Raw genomic sequence first — 26,266 nt, forward strand, 5'->3', positions numbered from 1 at the left:
GTAAGTGTGCATGTGCGCGCGCGCGCGCGCGCGCGCGCGCGCGCGCGTGTGTGTGTGTGTGTGTGTGTGTGTGTGTGTGTGTGTGTGTGTGTGTGTGTGTGTGTGTGATCTACATGTTTTGTGGAGGGATTCATGGACAAGTAGTCGAAAGGTTGTTGGTAGTGTTATTACTAATATTACTCTTTGTTGGAGTGCTACTCTATTACATTATCTATTACCGTAAGCAATGAGTTGATTGTCATATGTACTTGATCATTCAACAGTTTTTTTTCCCCCCTGCTTCGGTTTTCTGTACGTCGTAGTTTCCTAGCAGAGTTAGGAGGTGGTTTTTGTTGTCGATTCTAATTATTTTCATGTCTTTTTCTCTAGAGGTTGGTTTGTGGTTGTGTTCTGTCAGGCGTTCTGGAAATGCCGAGAGGTTTGTCCCATACTTCCAGCATGTGTGTATTCTTCGTATCTAACATCCAATGTTCTTCCTGTTTGTCCTACATACCTGTCATCACAAGTGTTGCTCTGTAATTGATATATGCCTGCTTTCTGGTATATGTCTGTGTCTATTGTTAGTTTTGGAATGTATTTTTGGACAGAACTGTTGTGTACGCTATGTTTATGTCCTGTCTTTTGAAAATGTTGATGATTTTATGTGTGAGTTTGTGTTTGTATGGCATTAGAAACCATCTTGTGTTTTCTCTTTAATTTTAATTAAATTTAATTAAATTTAGGTACATCGTAGGTAATTGGCCGGTCGTGGTGGCCGCGCGGTTCTAGGCACTTCAGTCCAGAACCACGCGGTTGCTACGGTCGCAGGTTCGAATCCTGCCTCGGGCATGGATGTCCTTAGGTTAGTTAGGTTTAAGTAGTTCTAAGTTTAGGGGACTGATGACCTCAGCTGTTAAGTCCCATAGTGCTTAGAGCCATTTGAACACATCGTAGGTAAATTTGAACATAGCTCGTCCGAGAGTGGAGCCTGAGCTTTCTGAAAATTTGGTGTTGCCTTTATGCAGCACAACCACCCACAATATTGCGCAACACTGTGTCAATCGGAAGCAAGCAAATAAAGTAGTTGAAAGGGAAGTTGTGAGCGCCATAGGAGCACTGAAAGACATGTAGGTAGTACGACCTATCCTAGTAAGGGTGTAGACCTACTCGCGATTTATCGATATCGTGCAAACAGGTCTCAGGAACCTAGTTTGCTTTCGTAACTTTGCGTAATAACGTGCGCAAGCGAGGAGTGAGAGATCCTGGTGGAACAGAGGCGCGATGCCAGGAGGCAGTGGCTTAGTGTTTCCACGGCGCTGCTTTCCGGCTTTTCGGTGTTGCTGGAGGGTAGGGCTCAGTGCGCGGGCGTCCGTTAAGCGTACGGGTCCGGACCGCATGGCGAGACATGCGCGCGTGTGACCTTGAAATAGTGTCAGCTCATCCTGTGCAAGGCCGCGCCGCGCGGATATATCAGCTGGGCGATCGCTGGGAGCCTCATTCCCACAGATACTGCAGAACCGATAGCACGTTACTCACCGACATCTACTGTGCCGGCGTCCGTAACAGGTTGGATTCACTCATATTGATATTCCGCTTTGTTGTTGTTGCAGTCTTCTACTTCTACATCTATGGTCTGCAAAGCACCGTAACGTGCATGTCAGAGGGTACATTCAACTGTAGCAGTTATTAGGTTTTCTTCCTGTCCCATTCATGTATGGAGGGCGGGAATAATGATAGCGTGGTGTCACCGCCAGACACCACACTTGCTAGGTGGTAGCCTTTAAATCGACCGCGGTCTGTTGGTATACGTCGGACCCGCGTGTCGCCACTATCAGTGATTGCAGACCGAGCGCCGCCACACGGCAGGTCTAATCTAGAGAGACTTCCTAGCACACGCCCGTTGTACAGCCGACTTTGCTAGCGATGGTTCACTGTCTACATATGCTCTCATTTGCCGAGACGACAGTTTAGCATAGCCTTCAGCTACGCCGGCCGAAGTGGCCGTGCGGTTAAAGGCGCTGCAGTCTGGAACCGCAAGACCGCTACGGTCGCAGGTTCGAATCCTGCCTCGGGCATGGATGTTTGTGATGTCCTTCAGTTAGTTAGGTTTAACTAGTTCTAAGTTCTAGGGGACTAATAACCTCAGAAGTTGAGTCCCATAGTGCTCAGAGCCATTTGAACCTTCAGCTACGTCATTTGCTACGACCTAGCAAGGCGCCATATTCAGTTACTATTCTGAATATATAATATTGTGAATTATGTACCGTCGAGAGCGACGTTCATCATTAATGGATTAAAGTTAAGTATGAAACTAATTACGTCCGCTTTCTGAATTCTCATTCCTTGTCATGTTCCAGACCTCACGTCAGTATAGTTCTTCCCTCCTCACGCCAGCCTGCGTGAGCTAAAACGCGTGCATTTCGGCCTCCTCTAGTAACACGATGTTGGCTCTTCTGCCAACACTACAGATGGTTTGCATGCCTCTGTGCTGCATGAGCGATGTGTAGGGGGTTGTAGTACGTCCCGAGAGTAATCATTTAAAGCCAATACTTGAAACTTAGGCCAGACTTTCTCAGGATGGTTTACATCTGTCTTCGAGGGTCTGCCAGTTCAGTTCCTTCATCTACATCTACGTGATTACTCTGCTGTTCACAATAAAGTGCCTGGCAGAGGGTTCAATGAACCACCTTGAAGCTGTCTCTCTACCGTTCCACTCTCGAACGGCACGCGGGGAAAAAGAGCACTTAAATTTTTCTGTGCGAGCCCTGATTTCTCTTGGTTTATCGTGATGATCATTTCTCCCTATGTAGGTGGGTGCCCACAGAATGTTTTCGCAATCGGAGGAGAAAACTGGTGATTGAAATTTCATGAGAAGATCCCGTCGCAGCGAAAAACGTCTTTGTTTTAATGATTGTCACTCCAATTCACTTATCACGTCTGTGACATTATCTCCCCTATTTCGCGATAATACAAAACGAACTGCCCTTCTTTGTACTTTTACGATGTCATCCGTCAGTCCAACCTGATGTGGATCCCACACTGCACAGCAATACTCCAGAATAGGGCGGACAAGCGTGGTGTATGCAGTCTCTTTAGTAGACCTGTTGCACCTTCTAAGTGTTCTGCCAATGAATCGCAGTCTTTGGTTTGCTCTACCCAGAATATTATCTATGTGATCGTTCCAGGTTCGAATCCTGCCTCGGGCATGGATGTGTGTGATGTCCTTAGGTTAGTTAGGTTTAAGTAAAAAATGGGTACTCAGAGTGGCAGATTCAACGTGTTCTCCGCCCAATCACTGCAGCACAACCTGTTGAGATGGATGAAGTCACGAGGGAGGAAGTAGGCACTGCATTTATTCCATACACAGGCGCACTCTCGGGGAAAATCGCCCGCATTCTGAAGAAACACCGGGTCGGAACTGTGTTTTGTCCTCCAAATAAAACTCGTGCACTGGTGGGGAGCGCCAAAGATGACCTCGGTTTGAGGAAGGCCGGCGTGTACCAGATTCCGTGTCAATGTGGCAAGTCGTATATTGGTCAGACGATGCGTACCATCGAGGATCGATACCGTGAACACAAGATGCACACTTGACGTATCCGAGCAAGTCGGCGGTCGCTGAACATTGTTTGTCGGAAAATCACGCCATGGAGTATGACCGCACGAGGATTCTGGTACAGACGTCGAGATACTGGGACAGCGTTGTTAGAGAGGCCATCGAAACTCGCACCAATGACGACCTCATAAACCGTGACTGTGGCTATAATCTTAGCAAGGCTTGGGAACCAGCGATTGAGTTAATCAAGAGTAAATCGAGCAAACGTATAGTTGTGACGACCACGGCGGAAAGAGCCATCACACCGACGTCATCTCAGACGCCGTCGCAATCTATTCCACCGCGCGACCGTGGCGCGGGGCGCGGACGGCGGAGGGAGCGCGCCGCGGGCGGAGGGTATTTAAATCGGCCGCCGTACCCAGTTCCCTCTGAGCAGCCATAGCGTACGGATCTCCGTGCCGGCGCGTTCATAGGAGCTCAGTCCGTCAGTTCACCTGATGATGGCGACATGTATGTTCGCCGAAATATTGTGCCCGTTGGACACTATAGACCGGCAGCACACCCGTGGATATTTTGATTAGGTTTAAGTAGTTCTAAGTTCTAGGGGACTGATGACCTCAGATGTTAAGTCCCATAGTGCTCAGAGCCATTTGAACCATTTTTTGATCGTTCCAATTCAGGTTATTTGTAATTGTAATCCCTAAGTATTTAGTTCAATTTACATCCTTCAGATTTGTGTGACTTGTCGCATAATCGAAATTTAGCTGATTTCTTTTAGTACTCATGTGAATAACTTCACTCTTTTCCTTATTCAGAGTCAATTGCCACTTTTCGCACCATACAGATATCTTATCTAAATCATTTTGCAAGTCGTTTTGATCATCTGATGATTTTACAAGACGGTAAATGACAGCATCATCTACAAACAAGCTAAGACGGTTACTCAAATTGTCTCCTATGTGGTTAATATAGATAAGGAACAATAGAGGGCCTATAACACTTCCTTGGGGAATGCCGGATATTACTACTGTTTTACTCGATGACTTTCCGTCTATTACTACGAACTGTGACCTTTCTGACAGGAAATCACGAATCCAGTCACACAACTTCAGTGTCTCTGTGACAGTTTCCCACGAATTAAACAAATCTGTGACCATTCGTGCTGCCCTTCTTTGTATACGTTCAATGTCTGCTGTTAATCCTATCTGGTACAGGTCCCACAAACTTAATTTGTGAGCAATCCCTTTTGTAGACTGATTGCACTTCGCCAGTATTCTACCAACAAACCTAACTTTACCACCTGCTTTACCCACGACTGTACCTATGTGACCATTCCATTTCATATCGCTTCAGAGTATTTGTACGAGTTGGCCGCTTCCAACAGTGTCTCATTGTCATTATAGTCATAGGAGACTACGTTTTCTCATTTTGTGAAGTGCAAAATTTTACATTTCTGAACATTTAAAGCAAATTTCCAATCTCTGCACCACGTTGAAATCTTATTAACATCTGACTGAATATTCAAGCAGCTTCTCTCAGACAATACTTCATTATAAACAACTGTATCATCTGCAAAAAGCGTGATTTCATTATTAATATTGTCTGCAAGGTCATTAATATACTACGTGAACAGCAAGGGTGCCAACACCCTTCCATGGGGCACACCCGAAATTACTTCTACATCTGACGGGTCTTCAGTCCAACCGTTGGTTTGAAACGGCTCTGTATCCAGTGCATGTTTCTTCATTTCTACACAGCTTCTGCAACTTACATCCGCATGAACCCGCTTACGGATCTCTGCATCCATTTCCTTTCATTGCCAAACTAACTATTCATTGGTGCCTAAGTACGCGTCGTATTACCGGTACCTACTTTACGTTGTTTTGTGCCACATATCCCTTTCTCATCAGCTGGATTCAGTACTTGAGCTAACCAACTACTTTTAGCATTCTTCCGTTACAACAGACTTCCAAAAGCTTTTATTTCCCTCTGGCCTATGCGGTTCATTGTACGCATTTCTCCTCCATACGAGGCAACACTTCACACACATATTTTCAAAAACACTTCCTAATATTTAAATTTATATCAGACTACGGACCCCCCTCCTCTCGGCTTCGCACGGATACCTCTAAATATCTACGATAGAATGATTTGTCTGGCGTTGCGGTAATTACATTATCATAATATTACCACGTGAACACGAAAACTGAACTACGGGCTTTTTAATATTAATTATACACGGAGACCAATGAAACTTATATAATTTGAAAGCCACTTTGACATAGATGTGCACAAGGAAAAAGTATGTACGTAGCCGCTAAGAGTGGTGAAGAAGCAGATCCTTTCACATTCATAATTCTGATAGCACCTTCCCTACCGCGCATTAAAGTCTCTAGTACGTGAACATCGAAAATTGAAGTGCTAGCAATTTCCACCCTGCGTACTGACCAGGTGCGACGGTAGGGATAACATATGAAGGTAAACAATGTTTCGTGAAAATGCATTCTACGGATTCTCATGTATAAATGTTACAGTTATTTCATTTGCAGTAACACAAGTTTACCGGGCATCTACAATGCCACAACTGCTACGTTGCTGAAGTTGTGAGCAGTGGAAAGCGAAACGTAGTAACCAAGCGGTCGGGGGAACAAACGTTGTTTATTATCGTTGTTTTCTCACTTCTGTCTCAGAGTAAATGGGGCTAACTTTGTATTCGTTAGTCGTTGTCACCAAAAACTTTGAAGTGTTCCTAATTTTCAATTTCTTCATTTTGATGGCTAGGACTTCCCTTATTATTCGGAGTATGTATTTGTTTTAAGTTATGCCTTGAAGAAGAACACTAACGGGTTGGGCTGAAAGACGAAGAGCTAGAGACATAATTTTTGCACAGGCACAATAATAGGAGTAACGTTCACATTGCTAATGATAATTCTGTTGTCGTTTTGAAGGATACATTTAAATGTGATTCTAAATAATTTTAACAGTTATAATTGCAGTTTCATGAATATACAGTGCATATTTCATAATGCAAATTATTTCAAATCAGAGACTACTGTACCGCAATACAACGGCATTCGCACTGTGTTGTCATAAAGGGAAAGTTAGTGTGCCGCTGTTAACACAAAATTTACTCTTCAACGCACTGTATCAAAGACTCACTTCAAATGATCGAACAATTAAAGCGAAATCAAATAATTGTTTCAAGAATACTCATAGTTACTATGCAGCATTTGTTATGGGTCAGTTCTCAGACTAAAATTTCAGCAACAGTTTTACGTGGAGATTATCACTTTAAGATACATGGCACTTTTTACCCCAGATTGGGTCCACTAACACAGTTGGTCGAAGTTCGACCACAAGCGATACTAGTACAGCTAAATCCCCGAACTCTGATTCTTTTAAGAATCGAACTGCCATGTATAAAACGCCTTCAAACGTGTGATTCCTTTACAAACTAGTCAATGTGTTAAAGCAGCAATATATCAATTCTTGTAAATGGCTATACTCCTTTATCCGTATTTAACATTTATTGATATTCATCATATAACCTTTCTTCAAGACACAATCTATTCTTTAAAAGCAAGGTCAGCGTTGGCCGTAATATTGATGTTTTATTGATAGCAGAATCGATTTTCGATCACATAGTGATCATCTTCAGTGCTGTACAAATTAAACTCAGACACTGGTATCAAGTTATCAATAACCAAAACTGAGTTTTCAGCTCAATAATGTGCATATCTGGAGAGTTTGGTGGCCAGCGGAAGTGTTTAAATTCAGAAGCGTGTTCCTGGAGCCATTCTGTAGCAATTCTGAACATGTGGAGTGTAGCATTGTTCTGCTGGAATTGCCGAAGTCCGCCGGAAGGCACAATGAACATGAATGGATGCAGGTGATCAGACAGGATGCTTACGTACGTGTCACATGTCAGAGTCGTATCTAGACGTAACAGGGGTCCCATACAACTCCAAGTAGACACGCCCCACACCATTACAGAGCCTCCACCAGCCTGAATAGTCCCCTATTGAAATGCAGGGTCCATGAACTCGTGAGGTTGTCTCCATACCCGTACACGTCCATCCGCTCGATACAATTGGAAACGAGACTCGTTCGACCAGGCAACATGTCTTCAGTCATCAACAGGCCATTGTCGGTGTTCACGGCCCCAGGCGAGACGTAAAGCTTTGTGTTGTGCAGTCATCGCGGGTACACGAGTGGGTCATCGGCTCCGAAAGCCCATTTCGATGATGTTTCGTCGAATAGTTTGCATGCTGACACTCGTTGATGGCCCAACATTTAAATCTGTAGCAATTTGTGGAAGGGTTGCACTTCTGTCATGTTGAACGATTCTCTCCAGTCGTTGATCCCGTCTTTGCAAGATCTTTTTCCGGCCGCAGCGAAGTCGGAGATCTGATGTTTTACCGGATTCCTGATATTCACGGTACACTCGTGAAACAGTCGTACGGGAAAATCCCCACTTCATCGCTATCTCGGAGATGCTGTATTCCATCGCTCGTGCGCCGACTATAGAACCACGTTCAAAATCACTTAAATCTTGATAACCTGCCATTGTAGCAGTAGTAACCAATCTAACAACTGCACCACTTGTTGTCTTATAGAGGCATTGCCGACCGCAGGACCTTATTCTGCCTCTTTACATATATCTGTATTCGAATACAAATGTCTATACCAGTTGCTTTGGCGCTTTAGTGTACGATTGCTGTACCTTTGCGAAGATACTGGCCGTAAGGAGTCATTGTGGTTATGTGGTTAACGTTCGCGCTTTGGGAAAGGAGTGTGGACGTGGCGAAGGTTTGTAATCGATATTTTTTTTCACCACTTGTCACATTATTAAATTTACATGACATTTGAGAGGTAATATAATAGAAAAAACCCTAATGAATATAATACGTTATTTGACTATTTACTATTTCTAATTAAATTTCGAGGACGAGGGCAAGCTAGGGAAGTCCAAGTCAAACGTCGATAAATAATGACGCCACTGACGTTATTCACAGTCAGTAATGTAGTAAATCACAGTGTGCCAGACCACAAGAGTAATGTACAGTTACTCGTCGAATGTGCTGTCGACATCACACATTGCAGGATGTTATTTTGTCATACAACATGGAAAACATATATTGAAACTTCATGCAAACAAACGTGGGTTTTTGCATTCTATTACCTCTCAAATGTCATATAAATTAAACAATATGACCAGTGATGAAAAGAAAATGAATAATTAAGTCTGGGTGGGAGTCGAACTGTCGCCTCACACACGTTCGTCTTACGAAGCTCGAAAGCTATGACTTTTTTTAAATCTCTTTTTGTTCGTTATTGTTCATTGAATTTGTTCGCGCCGAACGTCCGTTGACACTCATTAAAGTTCATTACTCAGTTTTTTTACTACACAGAGCAGCTAACCCTCTGGCCGAACTCGCTGAGCTACAGTGCCTGCCCCACTTGACAACCATGAATTCTAATGTGCCGCACTTAGTCACTGACACTTTAGCCACATAACTGACGCGTGAAACTTCTCTGGAGATTTTCTCTTAATTTCCAGAGTAGTGCACCCTACTGGTTGCATATTATGTTATTTTAATGGCCTACTAAAGGTGTACAAAGTTTGAAGTAAGCCTGTGATCCCAACGTCGTGTCCTCCCCTCGTTGTATTATTCGAAAGTTCTATGCTGTCTCACGTGTACTGTCCCCTACATTTCTCCTGAGTCCAAACTCATCAGCCCCGACGTCGCCTCCTACCTGTTTAGGCCAATCGTGTGTGTATTTGCCTTATTAAAACGTCCGCAGCTCGTGGTCTTCAGGTAGCGTTCTCGCTTCCCGAGCACGGGGTCCGGGGTTCGATTACCGGCGGGGAATCTTGCCTCGAGATGACTGGGTGTTATTGTGTCATGTTCATCATCATCATCATTCATCCCCACTACGGTCGGAGAAAGGCAATAGGAAACCACATCCACTAGGACCTTGCCAGTACGGCGGTGCGGGTCTCCTGCATCGTCCCCTACGCTCTTTTACGGAATATGGGGCTTCATCATCATCTTATTATAACACTGATTTTTCATGATATATGCCTTCCTCGAAATCAGACCGTTTCATGCAATTAAATTTCAACACTGCCTGGGAAACAGGAATAGAGAAAAGGTATACCAGGTCTTAGTCTCATCAGGTAAACTATTCAGTCGTGATATAAATTTCAAGCTGCAGCCTGTCAGTGACAGAGTTTATGCTCTATAATGAACATATAAAGCTAATTTCCCAGACACATAGACTGAACGTGGCTCTCACTTCTTGCGAAATCATCCTCGTACAAATGCACTTGTATTGAAATCACTTTACATTTTAGTGGAAACTCAATCTTTCACAGATCTGTATCATGTTTGCCATCAAGAGATGGCTGACTGCCCGGATCAATGTGTGACACTCATAGAACAGCTGGAAAGAATTCCGTCCTCACCACTTTAGCACACAGGAGCCACAGAGTTTTAATAGTCTGCAATACGTAATCAAAATTAAAACGTTTACGTTCATCTCCATTTTATCTCACTTAACTGATGCCTGTAGACTGTCTATTGCACATGACCAGGCATCCTTGCAGATTCTGCAAATAGTTCATTGGAATCTACATAGAACATAAGTTAAAAACAATAACAATAATAACAATACAAATAATTGCAATGTGGACATAGATATTACATTACTTTTACTCCTATTAATATAGTGGAATGTTTACAGTATTCCCTTCTAGTGCACTGACGATACAGTAGCAGAAAAGCACTGCGTCAAATACAAGGAATCAAGTCTGCCGAAGAAGTCAATATGGCATAGCAAGAAAGATAAACAATAGGGGAAATTTTGAGGAACGAAAAATAATAGCATAAAGTTAGAAGAACGAGAGGTAATAGGACAAACCCGAAAGAAACAGTGATTAGAAAAACTGGGGTAGTATTGGCGATGTGAGAGAAAGGACAGAGGTCAGGTAACTTGGATAAGCTGATAAAGAAGCTACGCTACTGATAACAGGAAATGCAGTTGTGAAACTTACATCTCTGATAAAATGAGAACATTTGGTTTCGTCTTCTGTGCACCGTGGTATTGGATCTGAAGCAGTTAGGCCGTTATATTGTGCTACACACGCAAGGCAGAAATAGAGAACGAGGTGCAAAATGATTTAGCGTCATGAATGGGCACATCAAATGTTGTTACAGAATGACGACAGTCATTTGATGTGCAAAGCGAAATGCTGCATTGGCAGACTGGTTGTACGGTATTGTCTTGCAATAATGCTTGCACGTACGTAACACAACCAGCTGTTGACTTTAATTTTTCTCGAAGCATTTCGACCCATTAGTGTTCATCCTCGGATTTCAAGACGTAGATGTTAACTCGGGTATTATAAGTATTAATTAGATCCTCATTAGTCTATTGAGATACAAGAGTCTTGACAAGATTATAACATCTCACTTTCCAAAAAGCTATATTTATTGCGACACTTAGCTGTTATAGTCTCGAAGATGTTCCAGGTAGCTTAATAATGGTTCAGCACTCATCTCTTAGGCGTACTTCATTGTGCTGTAGTAGCGTTATTTACAACTAATTAAGCGTGTCACAGAATTTAGTGGAAATTGAGGCAGAGAACAAAATTTAATTCTAACTACCTATCTCCAGTGATTGCGGCTCGCAGTTCATTTGCGGATACAGCCATGATGTTGATGTCTGCGAGTTCCGCAAGTTTTAATTGTTTTAAATAAAATTCTAATTGAAATTTCATTATTTAATCACAATCTGTTCATATTTTCTAGGAAACACACTTCACACTTCCTTTTTAACAAATAACACAGGACAAAAAGATGAAGACAAAAGACATACAGCTGTTGCGTCTCAAATTTGAGCAAGAAATGGCCTGCTACTTGTACGTATTAAAGCAACGGATCAACTGACTTACATCTGGCGCTCAGTCAACCATTATAAAACTCTGCTTTGGCGCGAGAACGATCGAAAAAATAACTTACTCAAATGTTGACAAATCATAAAACATATGCTAATCAAAAGTGCTTATGTATACTTTACAAATTTACAGTTTCAATGCAACGAAACAGTAACATTTATTACTCAATTTAACATTGTTTTGTTTCTGAAATTTCTAGAATATAAAACCTATGCATCTTTGTTTTCATTAATATTTTGAAGAACATTTCTTTAAATAAATTATTTCCAGTAAATTTACCAACGTTGTTCCAGTCAGCAAGATGAACAAAAAGTAATGCATAATAAATTAAAATATTTAATCTTTGAAATAAAACTTTGACTATAATTACGAATTTCTCAATTCATACTTGGAGGGAAGCATAAAAGAATAATTATTACTATTTCCACAAAAGCTATAATTCTTCCATGTTTGAATGTTTATTTGTTCCAAATGAGATAATAGCATGACGAACTTTGTTTGAGAAATCTTACGTTTAAGTATCGTGCAAGCTCGTAACAAATGACTATTCACATTAAGTGCTGACGGGAACAGATGTAATATATCTGTATTAGCCCAAATCGTCATTCAGCTGTAAACATGCACTGCAAACTACTAATCCCAAACTGTGATACTGATCTCATGCTATTGTTAATTTAGTCTGTCCCCTGCTGCGTTGCATGGTCGATATCATATCGCTCTCTACAAGAAATGGAAGTCTGTCCCCGGCCGCGTTGCATGGTCGATATCATATCGCTCTCTACAAGAAATGGAAAGAATAACACACGTACAGTACAAATATTACACATGCTGATGTGTTAGTCTGCAACATAATCTCGCCAGAAAGCATTTACACATCAGAACCTATCAGATAAGCTACATCTTAGCATTAGGAAATATGTATCATTTTCCCATTATCTACTTTCATTAGTAGAATCGTAATGAGGAAACCATTTAAAACACTTGATGAACGATGTAAAGTAGAAGAAACTGAAACTTTGTCAGAGACATTGTTGTGCTGTCAGAGACTCCAAAGACTTGGTGACAATAATCACAAATACAGACAACTCTTCAAACCTAATTGACAAGATATCAAAAAATTTAAAATACTCCATCGATTAACAGAAACTACGAAATCAATTTTTTGGGGTAATTACGGATGTACTGGTAACCGTCAGGTTAGCCGAGCGTGCTAATGCGCTGCTTCCTGGGCTCCGGTAGGCGCTCCGGCCCCGGATCGAATCCGTCCGCCGGATGAACGACGAGGGCCAGTGTGCCGGCCAGCCTGGATGTGGTTTTTAGGCGGTTTTCCACATCCCTCTAGGTGAATACCGGGCTGGTCCCCACGTCCCGCCTCAGTTACACGAGTCACAGACATTTGACACACATCCGCACTTTTCCATGATTTACACTAGATGCAGACAGATGGGGTACTCTGATCTGATTCCATCTCGGGGCGGGGGGGGTTGGGGGGGGTGGTACGGGGTGGTGGCGGCAGGAATGGCATCCGGACACCCCTTCACATTGACATGTCAAATCCGATTTAACCACGCCAACACCACACACAATGCGCGACAAAGGCGCAAGCGGTATTACGAAAAATATAAGACACTATAATATATTTTCTGAAATGAAGAAAAATTTTTGCAGTGTGGAAAAGAAACCGCACAACTATTTAGAAGTAGTTAATTACATATTTAGCACTAAAAATGTTCCCAAAACTACGAACGCAATTGATATCCTCATAAACATCTGTAAATATTATTTCTGGCCTTCGTTTTTCTATATTTCAGTTTCTGAAGCACTATTACATCTTTGTGACTGGTTCAAATACGTTGTAGAAATTGACGCACACAAGTGAACTGTGTAGATGATGTGTGCGTTTCTAGATAACGGGACACTCAAAATTTACATCTTCCACTGCAACTATGAAGCAAAATCACAATGAAGACCATAAGCTATTGCAAGTTAACACTAAACTTCATTATGTTTTTAGAACATTTTAGTAGCTTACACAAAGGAAGAGTAGCATTTAATACGTAAGATATAAAAATAAATGTCAACCCACCAGGGCAGCCGAGAGCGCTAACGCGCTGCTTCCTGGACTAGGGTAGGCTCGCCGACCCGAATCGCATCCGCCCGGTGGATTAACGACGACGGCCGGTGTGCCGGCCAGCCTGGATGTGGTTTTTAGGCGGTTTTCCACATTCTCGTAGTTGAATACCAGGCTGGTCCCCACGTCCTGCCTCCGTTACACGACTCACAGACATTTGAAACACATTCACGCTATTTCACAATTTACACTAGACGCAAACAGCTGGGGTACACTACTTCCATCTCGAATGGTATGGGGTGGTGGCAGTAAGGGCATCTGACCACCTCTTTAAATTAACCATGCCAATTCTGTACTTAACCCTGCCGACCCTGCACGCAATGTGGGATAAAGGCTGTAGCATAAGAAAGATACAAAAATAAATGTCGGTCAAAAATTAAACTGTGCACTCCATTCATGTCTCACCGCGGACACCTAGTCACACACAACTGATATCATCAAAGTGTATAGGCCTGAAGATGGAGTTGACGCAATGTCGAAACTAGTAGTCAATAAATATGAAGGAGGAGTTTCATTTTTAATAAAAATTATACCAGCTGATGTCCCACCATCATCCAATTTAAATAGGGATGTATGAAGGACCTCAGTGACAATAGCTCTACTCTCTACATGCATGTGCCGTTTGTTGATGACCCTAATGCAATCTCTTGATTTCAGGATGGAGAAGACCCACATCTCGGTAGCTGCACTGTTGCTGGTGTTGGTGTCACTCACGGAGCCCTGCGAGTCGGCTAAGATCCTGGGCCTGATGAGCACGGCGTCGCCCAGTCACTACCACTTCAACCGCGCCCTCATGCTCGAGCTGGCCCGCAGGGGCCACCAGGTGACCGTCTTCACCCCAGACGTGGAGAAGAGCCCGGTCCCCAACTACCGGCTCATCCTCTCCGAGAGGGGCTACGAGGGCCTGCGGGAGGGGGAGGAAGAGCAGTTCGAGGACCTGGCAGAACGCAGCCACTGGTACCTGGCCAAACAGCTGTTCGACTGGGGCGAGATGTGCTGCGACCACGCCATCAACTCCGAAGGCGGTCGCCGGCTGATGGAGCTCACCAAAAACGAAACCTTCGACTTGATCATCGCCGAAGTGATGATACAGGAGTGCCTCTTGGGATTCGTACACGAGTTCGGAAATCCCCCTCTCATCGGGATCATAGCCTACGGGAGCCCTCCGTGGGCCAACGAGCTGATGGGGAACTTCCACAACCCGGCCTATGTGAACACCTACACCTTGCAGCATACGGACCACATGACGTTCCTGCAGAGGGTCCACAACTTCGTGTTCGACACAGCTGTCGGCCTCTACCGCAAATACCACTACTTGCCAGTGCAGGACGAGATCGCTCGGAAGTTCTTTGGCGAGTCTGTGCCTCCGCCCAGTGAAATAGAGAAGAATTTTCAGTTTGTGATGGTGAATGCGCACTTCAGCTTCGACTACCCGAAGCCTCTGGTGCCGGCCATTATAGAGATTGGTGGATTGCAAGTGGAACCACCGAAGCCACTGCCTAAGGTAAAGATAAACCTAAGATATTTACTTAAATATTTCGAATGCGGCTGCGCTTCAGCAACGGCTAGAGATCAGTAAACGAATGAAAAGCAGCCCACCTGTTGCAATGTAAGTTGGTTTTATTCAAACTTTTGCCATGGTTTCGACGGATTTAATCCAGTCTTCTTCAGTCAACGTGTAGGCCGAAGACAATGCAACAGCAATAACTCGGAAACATACCGGGTGACAACTGTTGAACTGCATGAAATAAAACCTCATAACTTCTGAACGGTTTGCTTTAGGACGTTGAAACTGCATGGCTCATCGCGTGGCATTGGGAATTAGTATGCGCTGGGTGGTTTGGTTTAGCGACGAAGCCTATTTTCATTCGGATGGGTTCGTCAATAAGCAAAATCGTGAAGTTTTGAATAATACTTTGTGTTCCAGAATAAACATCTAATTCATAAAATCAGAGTTAGAGGATTCAGTGAAAGAAATTGGGAAACTAGAATTTTTTAGCCTGTTTGACATAAAATATCGAATGTCAGTGTATTCTACATCTACATGGATACTCTGCAAATAACACTTAAATGCTTGGCAGAGGGTTCATCGAACCACCTTCACAATCTCTGTTACGATGGGTTGTCTTGAGCTGACTGCAATCTGATTACAAAGAATTATTTACAAAGCATCTTCTGTGGTTATTGGTGTTTCTTTACATAATCTGCTCCTTCCCCTCTTGCTAGCAGTCGACAGGCTCCACTTCACATCTGCACTTGGCAGTTTTTGGCATTCCGCGTTATTTATTGTGCTGCATTATTTACGATTGATTTCTTAACTGTTTAGAAATTCTTCCAATCCATATGTGGCATACAGCAAACCAGTGCTTAACAGTACTGGTTAAAAACAGTCTTGGTTGCAATTTTAGTTTTTTATTTTTCAACGACGCGTTTCGCCTTATTTAGGCATCTTCAGGTTATCGTGTCCATCTAGAAAAAATAACCTGTAGATGCCTAAATAAGGCGAAACGCGTCGTTGAAAAATAAAAAAATAAAATTGCAACCAAGATAAACACTGTGGCAATGAAGAATAAAAAACAGTTAAGAACGTCCCTATATAAGTTACGTACAAATATTTTCGAATTCGGAGGGGCAAGCTGGTGACTGAAATTTCGTGAAAAAATTCAACCGCAACGGAAAACGCCACCACAAATCCTGTATCATCTCAGTGACAGTCTCTCCGCTATTTCGCGATAATACAAAACGTGCTGCTCTTTTTTGTACGTTCTCAATGTACTCCGTTAACCCTATCTGGTAAGGATTCCAGACTGCACAGCAGTACAGTACTCATGTATATATCTGCCACTATATTGCGATTCTGAGGTCGTGTGCGTCATTTCTCCGGTTCGGGGTTACTGTGACCATTGGCTATTATTACCCCAGGATTACAGATAGACAGTTTAATAAACATCGTTGGTGTAAGGACAGTACGGATCTAAGGTATACAAAAATTAACCATCGGGAAGTCTCATTTGTAATTGTTAATCTGTCTACAACTAAGAAAAATAAATGCCAGAAATGTATTGCTCAAATTGCAAGTTGTTGTAGTTCAGGCAGTGATTCAGGTACAACATATAATGCCGAATATCTCCGGAAACATGGAATGAAGTTTGTTTGGCCATAAGCGCCAGATATTGTCTCGACGAGTGAAGATCAGACAGTATTATTCTAACTGCATTGGATGTTCTGAAACGATGATTTAGGTCTGAGATGAAAGAAATTGAAGGTATTATGCTCGGCTAAATTTGGAGCTATGTGTGTGGTATTCCATCTTAGTATCTTTCATTGTATTTATATACCGTACTAGGCCTTCTCTTTTATGAGACTTAATAAAACGCTTAAGAAAAGTTTAGATCTAAGTATTTATTTCTGGGTGGTCAAAGTTTCGTTGCGTTCTTTTCAGTACAAATGGAGCGGTGGCTAACAGTAGTGGTGGAAGAGTAGGGCGGTCATTGTATCCCCAAATCCATGCTAATTTTGACCACATACATTTTTTTCCCCCTTTCCTCCTCCGAATTCTAGAAAATGTATTGTCCTAATTAGTACGTAATCCTTTTATTCAAGCCCCTATGTTCACTAACATAAATACCACAGAAGCTAAAAAAACTGACCGATTTTCACATTAAAATGTGATAATCATGACTAAGTATACCTGGTTTACGGTAATTTCTCAATTCGTCTGCCGTATTATTAACGAGCAAAGTGTATGAAGTCGCATAGCTAGCAAACCTTGTGGGTTTGGAACATTTCTTCTCAGTTCTTTCTCCGTGTAAAACTAATGTATCCCTCACGTAGTGTGTTTATAGGTGTAGTTGTAATAACACAAAAATACAAGTCATGAATCACATATATGCAAAAATTGGTTGAAACTGCTCAGTTCATCCCTGACTCGTGCTTCTAGGTCGCCACCCCAATTCCTATGGGAGGTTGGTGTGTCTTATCCAAATTATGCTTCTTTCCAGGCGCTTAAGTGATCAACGTACCAAGCAAGTTTTGCTGAAATCGATCCAATGGAAAATCGTAAGGCGAAGAAATGTAGTTACTGCTGTTGCAAACCCAATACCAAGAGACAAACACACTCCCGACTTGTGGCGGATTTTTCACATCATTTTCTCTCTCTTTGCCCTTTCCTCTGTTGCTAGTGGTAGAGGTGGTTAAAACATACACTATGTGATCAAAAGTATCCAGACACCCCCAAAAAATACGTTTTTCATATTAGGGGCATTGTGCTGCCACCTGCTGTCAGGTACTCCATATCAGCGACCTCAGTAGTCATTAGACATCGTCAGAGAGCAGAATGGGGCGCTCCGCGGAACTCACGTACTTCGAACGTGATAGGGCGATTGGGTGTCACTTCCACGCTCCTAAACATCCCTAGGTCCACTGTTTCCGATGTGATAGTGAAGTGGAAACGTGAAGGGACACTTACAGCACAAGAGCGTACAGGCAGACTACGTCTGTTGACTGACAGAGACCGCCGACAGCTGAAGAGGGTCGTAATGTGTAATGGCCAAATATCTATTCAGACCACCATACAGGAATTCGAAACTGCATTAGGATCCACTGAAAGTACTATGACAGTTAGGCGGGAGGTGAGAAAACTTGGATTTCATGGTCAAGCGGCTGCTCATAAGCCACACATGAGGCTGGTAAATGCCAAACGACGCCTCGCTTGGTGTAAGGAGCGATTGAACAGTGGAAAAACGTGTGGAGTGACGAATCACGGTAAACAATGTTGCGATGCGATGGCAGGGTGTGGGTACGGCGAGTTCCCGGTGAATGTCATCTGCTAGCGTGTGTAGTGCCAACAGTAAAATTCGGAGACGGTGGTGTTATGGTGTGTGGTCGTGTTTTTCATGGATGGGGCTTGCACCCCTTGTTGCTTTGCGTGGCACTATCATAGCACAGGTCTACATTGATGTTTTAAGCACCTTCTTGCTTCCCACTGTTGAAGAGCAATTCGGGGATGGCGATTGCATCTTTCAACACGGTCGAGCACCTGTTCATAACGCACAGCCTGTGGTGGAGTGGTTAAACGACAATAACGTCCCTGTAATGGACTGACCTGCACAGAGTTCTGACCTGAATTCTACAGAACACCTTTGGGATATATTGGAACGCCGACTTCGTGCCAGGCCTTACCGACCTACATCGATACCTCTCCTCAGTGCAGCACTCCGTGAAAAATAGGTTGCCGTTCCGCAAGGAAAACTTCAAGCACCTGATTGAACGTATGCCTGCGAGAGGGGAAGGTGTCAACAAGACTAAGAGTGAGCCAACACCTCATTGCGTTCCAGCATTACCGATGGAGGGTGCCACGAACTTGTAAGTCATTTTCAGCCAGGTGTCCTGATACTTTTGATTACATAGTGTAAGACTTCCAAGCGTGTCTAGCAAGAGTTCCAGCCTTCATTTGGCCATTCAGAATAAATTTGTTGTGGTTTCTGTAAATCGCTTACCGCTAACATTGGTATGACTCCTCTACAAAGGACATCGCCAAATTTTTTCCGCCCCCTGCCCTTCCCGTTCTTGTGCACCGTCAGCGACAATGTCGTCGTTGAAACGTTAAGCTCTGCCTTCATTCCATTTCTGTTTTTTTTTCAATTACGTTGCATTGCGGCGACTGAAGTGTTTACTCTTATTCATAACATTTATTTTGTCACATTATTAAGACGTCAAATTGTGGGCTGTCTGGGACTGTAACTTCTAGGTTACAGATGTATATTGTAATAATAGAATTCCGTCCCCAGTCACAATATATTTATTTTTTAAATATCGTCCAACGCGTTTCGGAGTTAGACCTCCATTTTCAAGGACCGTATAGGCGTAAAGGGCGTTACGCCCACTTCCGCTTTTCACCTAACAGTAACGGAACGACACAGTTGCCACATTTAACGAGAAAATTGTCTCAGGTGCGATTAATGAGAGAAGTGGGTGCGATTAATGAGAGAAGTGCTAAAGAAGTGACAGCACTTAAGTCTAGTAACAAATTACCTACATTTCGCTACTTCGTCTTTTGCTTTGGTAAAATACTTCCACATTTTGAACGAATTAGCATATTTGTGACATACTTCACCTATTGTCCAGTTCTGTCATAAAGTATTGAATTTCGTTTTATTTACGGTTACACAGCGTGACAAAACAAAATAAAAAATTAAAATATTACTTTGAGGAGCGACAATTAACTATTTTAGTTTTACATTATTACGTATTCAAAATGGTTCAAATGGCTCTGAGCACTATACGACTTAACTTCTTAGGTCATCAGTCGCCTAGAAATTAGAACTACTTAAACCTAACTAACCTAAGGACATCACACATATCCATGCCCGAGGCAGGATTCGAACCTGCCACCGTAGCGTCGCTCGGTTCCAGACTGCAGCGCCTAGAACCGCTAGGCCACTCCGGCCGGCTATTACGTATTCAACACGAGATTTGACATGCTTACTAACATACAGAGTGGCTCAAAATACTTGTTACAGTTTACTGGTTCTAGTGTCTGTAATTTATATTTGTTGATCTCGTGGGATAGTAATACTGTTCTAGTAATCCAAATAAATTACGCATACAAATGAAATGAAACCGCCTGGAAAGTGACTGTGGGAGAGGGGGAGAGAGAGGGTGGAAGGATGTAGAGAGAGAGAGAGAGAGAGACGGAGAGACGGAAACAGAATTAGAGAGAGAAAGGAAAGAGAGAAAGAGACCAAGGTAGCTGGAATGCTAGGTGGTCATCGAAGGCACGTATTATGTTACAATACTTAATTTCTCCTATTTCTCTACCATTTCTCTCATTAGTACCGAGTGACGATGTGTTCTCGTTCCTTCTAATAATTCTGCTTCTGAAAGATGGAAAAATGAAGGAGATGTAACTCCCATTGTGCCTGTACAGTTCTTGAAAATGAAGTTGTACGTCCGAAACGCTTTGGACAATAATCTGAAAATAAGAATACTGTGACTGAAGACCGAATTTAATCAATAACTTTATTTTGCCTGGTTCGTTAAGGTGGGTGCACATTTGGAGGAATCATTTGCTTAGCAGTGAAGGTAACCGAACGTCCTTGCGACTCTTTTGAAGGACATAAAGCAGTTCCTCGACGCGGCGACGGAAGGCGTCATCTACATGAACCTGGGCACCAACATCCGCAGCGACATGCTCAAGGACTACCAGCGGAGGGCCTTCCTCGAAGCGTTTGCAGAGCTGCCCTACAAGGTCCTCTGGAAGTTCGAGGCTGAAGATTTGCCGGGGAAGCCGGCAAACGTCAAAATCATGAAGTGGATTCCGCAAAACGATGTCCTGGGTAAGTTAACAATCTAAAATTTTGATTTTCTTCCTTGAGGAAGTAATGTCAATATACGAGGGTAAGCCACTTATTATCTGCAAAGTACACTACTGGCCATTAAAATTGCTACACCACGAAAATGACGTGCTACAGACGCGAAATTTAACCGACAGGAAGAAGATCCTGTGATATGCAAATGATTAGCTTTTCAGAGCATTCACACGAGGTTGGCGCTGGTGGCGACACCTACAACGTGCTGACATGAGGAAGGTTTCCAACCGACTTCTCATACACAAACAGCAGTTGACCGGCGTTGCCTGGTGAAACGTTGTTGTGATGCCTCGTGTAAGGAGGAGAAATGCGTACCACCACGTTTCCGACTTTGATAAAGATCGGATTGTAGCCTATCGCGATGGCGGTTTATCGTATCGCAACATTGCTGCTCGCGTTTGCCGAGATCCAATGACTGTTAGCAGAATATGGAATCGGCTGGATCCCAACGGCCTCGTATCACTAGCAGTCGAGATGACAGGCATCTTATCCGCATGGCTGTAACGGATCGTGCAGCCACGTCTCGATCCCTGAGTCAACAGATGGGGACGTTTGCAAGACAACAACCATCTGCACGAACAGTTCGACGACGTTTGCAGCAGCATGGACTATCAGCTCGGAGACCATGACTGCGGTTACCCTTGACGCTGCATCACAGACAGGAGCGCCTGTGATGGTGTACTCAACGACGAACCTGGGTGCACGAACGGCAAAACGTCATATTTTTGGATGAATCCAGGTTCTGTTTACAGCGTCATGATGGTCGCATCCGTGTTTGGCGACATCGTGGTGAACGCACATTGGAAGCGTGTATTCGTCATCACCATACTGGCGTATCACCCGACACGATGGTATGGGGTGCCATTGGTTACACGTCACGGTCATCTCTTGTTCGCATTGTCGGCACGTTGAACAGTGGACGTTACATTTCGGATGTGTTACGACCTGTGACTCTACCCATCATTCGATCCCTGCGAAACCCTACATTTCAGCAGGATAATGCACGACCGCACGTTGCAGGTCCTGTACGGGCCTTTCTGGATACAGAAAATGTTCGACTGCTGCCCTGGCCAACACATTCTCCTGGGACTATATGGAGGATGGTCCAGTACTTCAAATTTGAGTTTATGGAGCGTTTGAGCAGATCTCTTACCAATTGAAAACGACCGGTCAATGGTGGCTGAGCAACTGCCTCGTCACAATACGCCAGTTACTACTCTTAATGAACTGTGGTATCGTGTTGAAGCTGCATGGGCAGCTGTACCTGTACACGCCATCCAAGCTCTGTTTGACTCAATGCCCAGGCGTACCAAGGCCGTTATTACGGCCGGAGGTGGTTGTTCTGGGTACTGATTTCTCAAGATCTATGCAACTAAATTGCGTGAAAATATAATGACGTGTCAGTTCTAGTATAATATATTTCTCCAATGAATACCCGTTTATCATCTGCATTTCTTCTTGGTGTAGCAATTTTAATGGCCAGTATTGTAGTTATACAATTTTATTGTAATGAAATACGAAACTTACAAGAGCATCATTTTTCGACATAGTCTCCTTGCGTTTCGACGCACTTGGTCCATCGTTGTAAAAGCTTCCTGATGCCCTCATAAAGGATGTTTCTCGGTTGAGCTGTGAACCAGGAATGCACCGTTTCTTTCACTGCTTCGTCCTACACAAATCGAGGGCCCCTTAATGCCTGTTAGAGTGGACCAAACAAGTGATAGAAGAGGCAAGATTGGGACTACATGGAGGATGATCCAGTACTTCAAATTTGAGTTTCTGGAGCGTTTCAGCGGTGTGGGGAGCAGTATGCCGACGGGCATTGTCGTGCAACAACACAACGCCTTTTGACAGCAATCCTCGGCGTTTCCTTCGGATTGCAGGCCTTAGCCTGGCGGTAAGCATCTCACTGTATTGTACACTGTTTATTCTTGTGCACCTTTCCCCATAATGTTCCAGTACTGGACCTTGTGCGTCCCAAAAAACAGTAAGCATCAGTTTTCCTGCGGACGGTTGGGTTTTGAACTTTTTCTTGCACGGCGAATTTGGATTTTCCATTCCATACTCTGCCGTTTACTCTCCATCTCGTAATGATGGCTCCATGTTGGGACACCAGTAATGACCCTGTCTAAGAAGTTGTCCCCATCGTTACCATAGCGATCCAAATGGTTTTTGCTGATGTCCAAGGGCGACTGTTTATGCAACTGTTTGAGTTGTTTCGGAACTCATCTTGCACAAACTTTATGATACCCAAGTGTGTTATGTGTGATTTCATTGGCAGAACTATGACTAATTTGCAGACGATGTGCCACTTCGTCAACAGTTAATGGTCTGTCTAAAAGAATCGTTTCACGTGAACGCTCAATGGTTTCTTCATTTGTGGCAGCAAACGGTCGTCCGGCTCCTTCATCGTGTGTAACACTTGTGCGACCATTTGGGAATTTTTCAATCCGTTGGTAGACACTCCGTTGAGGCAAAACTCTATTCCCGTGCTGTACCGAAAGTTTTCGATGAAGTTCGGCCCCTCATACGCCTTCCGACCACAAAAAACGGATCACTGAACGTTGCTCTTCTTTGGTGCAAATAGACAGCGGAGCAGCCATGATTAACAGCACGGCAGCGATCACGAAACTAATCTAGCAGCTTGAAAATTGCAGAGATATAACAACATATAACAGCATGCGTCATCAACGTAAGACGATAGTACTACCAACATAAACAAAAATCTAACTAAATTGCGGATAATAATTGACTTACCATCGAATACCGCGAGTGCCTCTCCGAGGAGTCTTCACGTAGATTTTCTCTGTTGGTATTTGCAGATTTTTTTGTTGTAACGTGAAGACTGAGTCAGCACTAAAAGTGTACTAATCGAGCCAGCACTAAAAGTGTACTAATCAACACGTATTTCATGGGACCACCTGTGGAAATGTACACATGACAAAAGTCACGTAATATCTCCTAATACCGTGTCTGACCTCACTGTGCCCGGCGTACTGCATAGAAGTGGCATAGACTCAACAAGTAGTTGGAAGACTCCAGCAGAAATATTGAGCGATGCTGCCCCCAAAACCGTCCATTATTTTGGAAGTGTTGCCAGTGAAGGTTTTTGTGCGCGAACTGACCTCTACATCTACATCTACATTTATACTCCGCAAGCCACCCAACGGTGTGTGGCGGAGGGCACTTTACGTGCCACTGTCATTACCTCCCTTTCTTGTTCCAGTCGCGTATGGTTCGCGGGAAGAACGACTGTCTGAAAGCCTCTGTGCACGCACGAATCTCTCTAATTTTACATTCGTGATCTCCTCGGGAGGTATAAGTAGGGGGAAGCAATATATTCGATACCTCATCCAGAAACGCACCCTCTCGAAACCTGGCGAGCAAGCTACACCGCGATGCAGAGCGCCTCTTTTGCAGAGTCTGCCAGTTGAGTTTGCTAAATATCTCCGTAACGCTATCACGCTTACCAAATAACCCTGTGACGAAACGCGCCGCTCTTTTTTGGATCTTGTCTATCTCCTCTGTCAACCCGACCTGGTACGGATCCCATACTGATGAGCAATACTCAAGTATAGGTCGAATGAGCGTTTTGTAAGCCACCTCCTTTGTTGATGGACTACATTTTCTGAGGACTCTCCCAATGAATCTCAACCTGGCACCCGCCTTATCAACAATTAATTTTATATGATTATTCCACTTCAAATCGTTCCGTACGCATACTCCCAGATATTTTATGGAAGTAACTACTACCAGTATGAGATTTTCACTCTGCAGCGGAGTGTGCGCTGATATGAAACTTCCTGGCAGATTAAAACTGTGTGCCCGACCGAGACTCGAACTCGGGACCTTTGCCTTTCGCGGGCAAGTGCTCTACTATCAGAGCTACCGAAGCACGACTCACGCCCGGTCCTCACAGCTTTACTTCTGCCAGTATCTCGTCTTTTACCTTCCAAACTTTACAGAAGCTCTCCTGCGAACCTTGCAGAACTAGCACTCCTGAAAGAAAGGATACTGCGGGGACATGGCTTATCCACAGCCTGGGGGATGGTAGAGCACTTTCCCGCGAAAGGAAAAGGTCCCGAGTTCGAGTCTCGGTCGGGCACACAGTTTTAATCTGCCAGGAAGTTTCAACTACTACCAGTGCTTGTTCCGCTATCATATAATCATACAATAAAGGATCCTTCTTTCTATGTATTCGCAATAGATTACATTTGTCTGTGTTAAGGGTCAGTTGCCACTCCCTGCACCAAAAAATGCCTATCCGCTGCAGATCTTGTATTTCGCTGCAATTTTCTAATGCTGCAACTTCTCAGTATATCTACATCTAGATCTACATTTATACTCCGCAGGCCACCCAACGGTGTGTGGCGGAGGGCACTTTACGTGCCACTGTCATTACCTCCCTTTTCTGTTCCAGTCGCGTATGGTTCGCGGGAAGAACGACTGTCTGAAAGCCTTCGTGCGCGCTCGAATCTCTCTAATTTTACATTCGTGATCTCCTCGGGAGGTATAAGTAGGGGGAAGCAATATATTCGATACCTCATCCAGAAACGCACCCTCTCGATACCTGGCGAGCAAGCTACACCGCGATGCAGAGCGCCTCTTTTGCAGAGTCTGCCAGTTGAGTTTGCTAAACATCTCCGTAACGCTATCACGCTTACCAAATAACCCTGTGACGAAACGCGCCGCTCTTTTTTGGATCTTGTCTATCTCCTCTGTCAACCCGACCTGGTACGGATCCCACACTGATGAGCAATACTCGAGTATAGGTCGAATGAGCGTTTTGTAAGCCACCTCCTTTGTTGATGGACTACATTTTCTGAGGACTCTCCCAATGAATCTCAACCTGGCACCCGCCTTACCAACAATTAATTTTATATGATTATTCCACTTCAAATCGTTCCGTACGCATACTCCCAGATATTTTATGGAAGTAACTACTACCAGTATGAGATTTTCACTCTGCAGCGGGGTGTGCGCTGATATGAAACTTCCTGGCAGATTAAAACTCTGTGCCCGACCGAGACTCGAACTCGGGACCTTTGCCCATCGCGGGCAAGTGCTCTACTATCAGAGCTACCGAAGCACGACTCACGCCCGGTCCTCACAGCTTTACTTCTGCCAGTATCTCGTCTTTTACCTTCCAAACTTTACAGAAGCTCTCCTGCGAACCTTGCAGAACTAGCAATCCTGAAAGAAAGGATACTGCGGGGACATGGCTTATCCACAGCCTGGGGGATGGTAGAGCACTTTCCCCGAAAGGAAAAGGT

The 26,266-nt window shown here is 43.8% G+C and overlaps 1 protein-coding gene across 1 annotated transcript in view; it reads left to right on the forward strand.

Moving 5' to 3' along the window:
* The first annotated feature begins 1,490 nt into the window (after positions 1-1,490).
* Positions 1,491-26,266, forward strand: part of LOC124717208 (UDP-glucosyltransferase 2-like) — a 48,156-nt gene continuing 23,380 nt past the window's right edge. Inside the window, exons 1-3 of the mRNA XM_047243988.1 lie at positions 1,491-1,545; positions 14,281-15,127; positions 20,738-20,960. Of these exons, the coding sequence (XP_047099944.1) occupies positions 14,282-15,127; positions 20,738-20,960 (1,069 nt within the window). The 5' untranslated portion in view covers positions 1,491-1,545; position 14,281. The remainder of the gene's footprint in view (positions 1,546-14,280; positions 15,128-20,737; positions 20,961-26,266) is intronic.

Source organism: Schistocerca piceifrons, chromosome 9 (genome assembly GCF_021461385.2).
Source record: "Schistocerca piceifrons isolate TAMUIC-IGC-003096 chromosome 9, iqSchPice1.1, whole genome shotgun sequence".
Classification (NCBI taxonomy): domain Eukaryota; kingdom Metazoa; phylum Arthropoda; class Insecta; order Orthoptera; family Acrididae; genus Schistocerca; species Schistocerca piceifrons.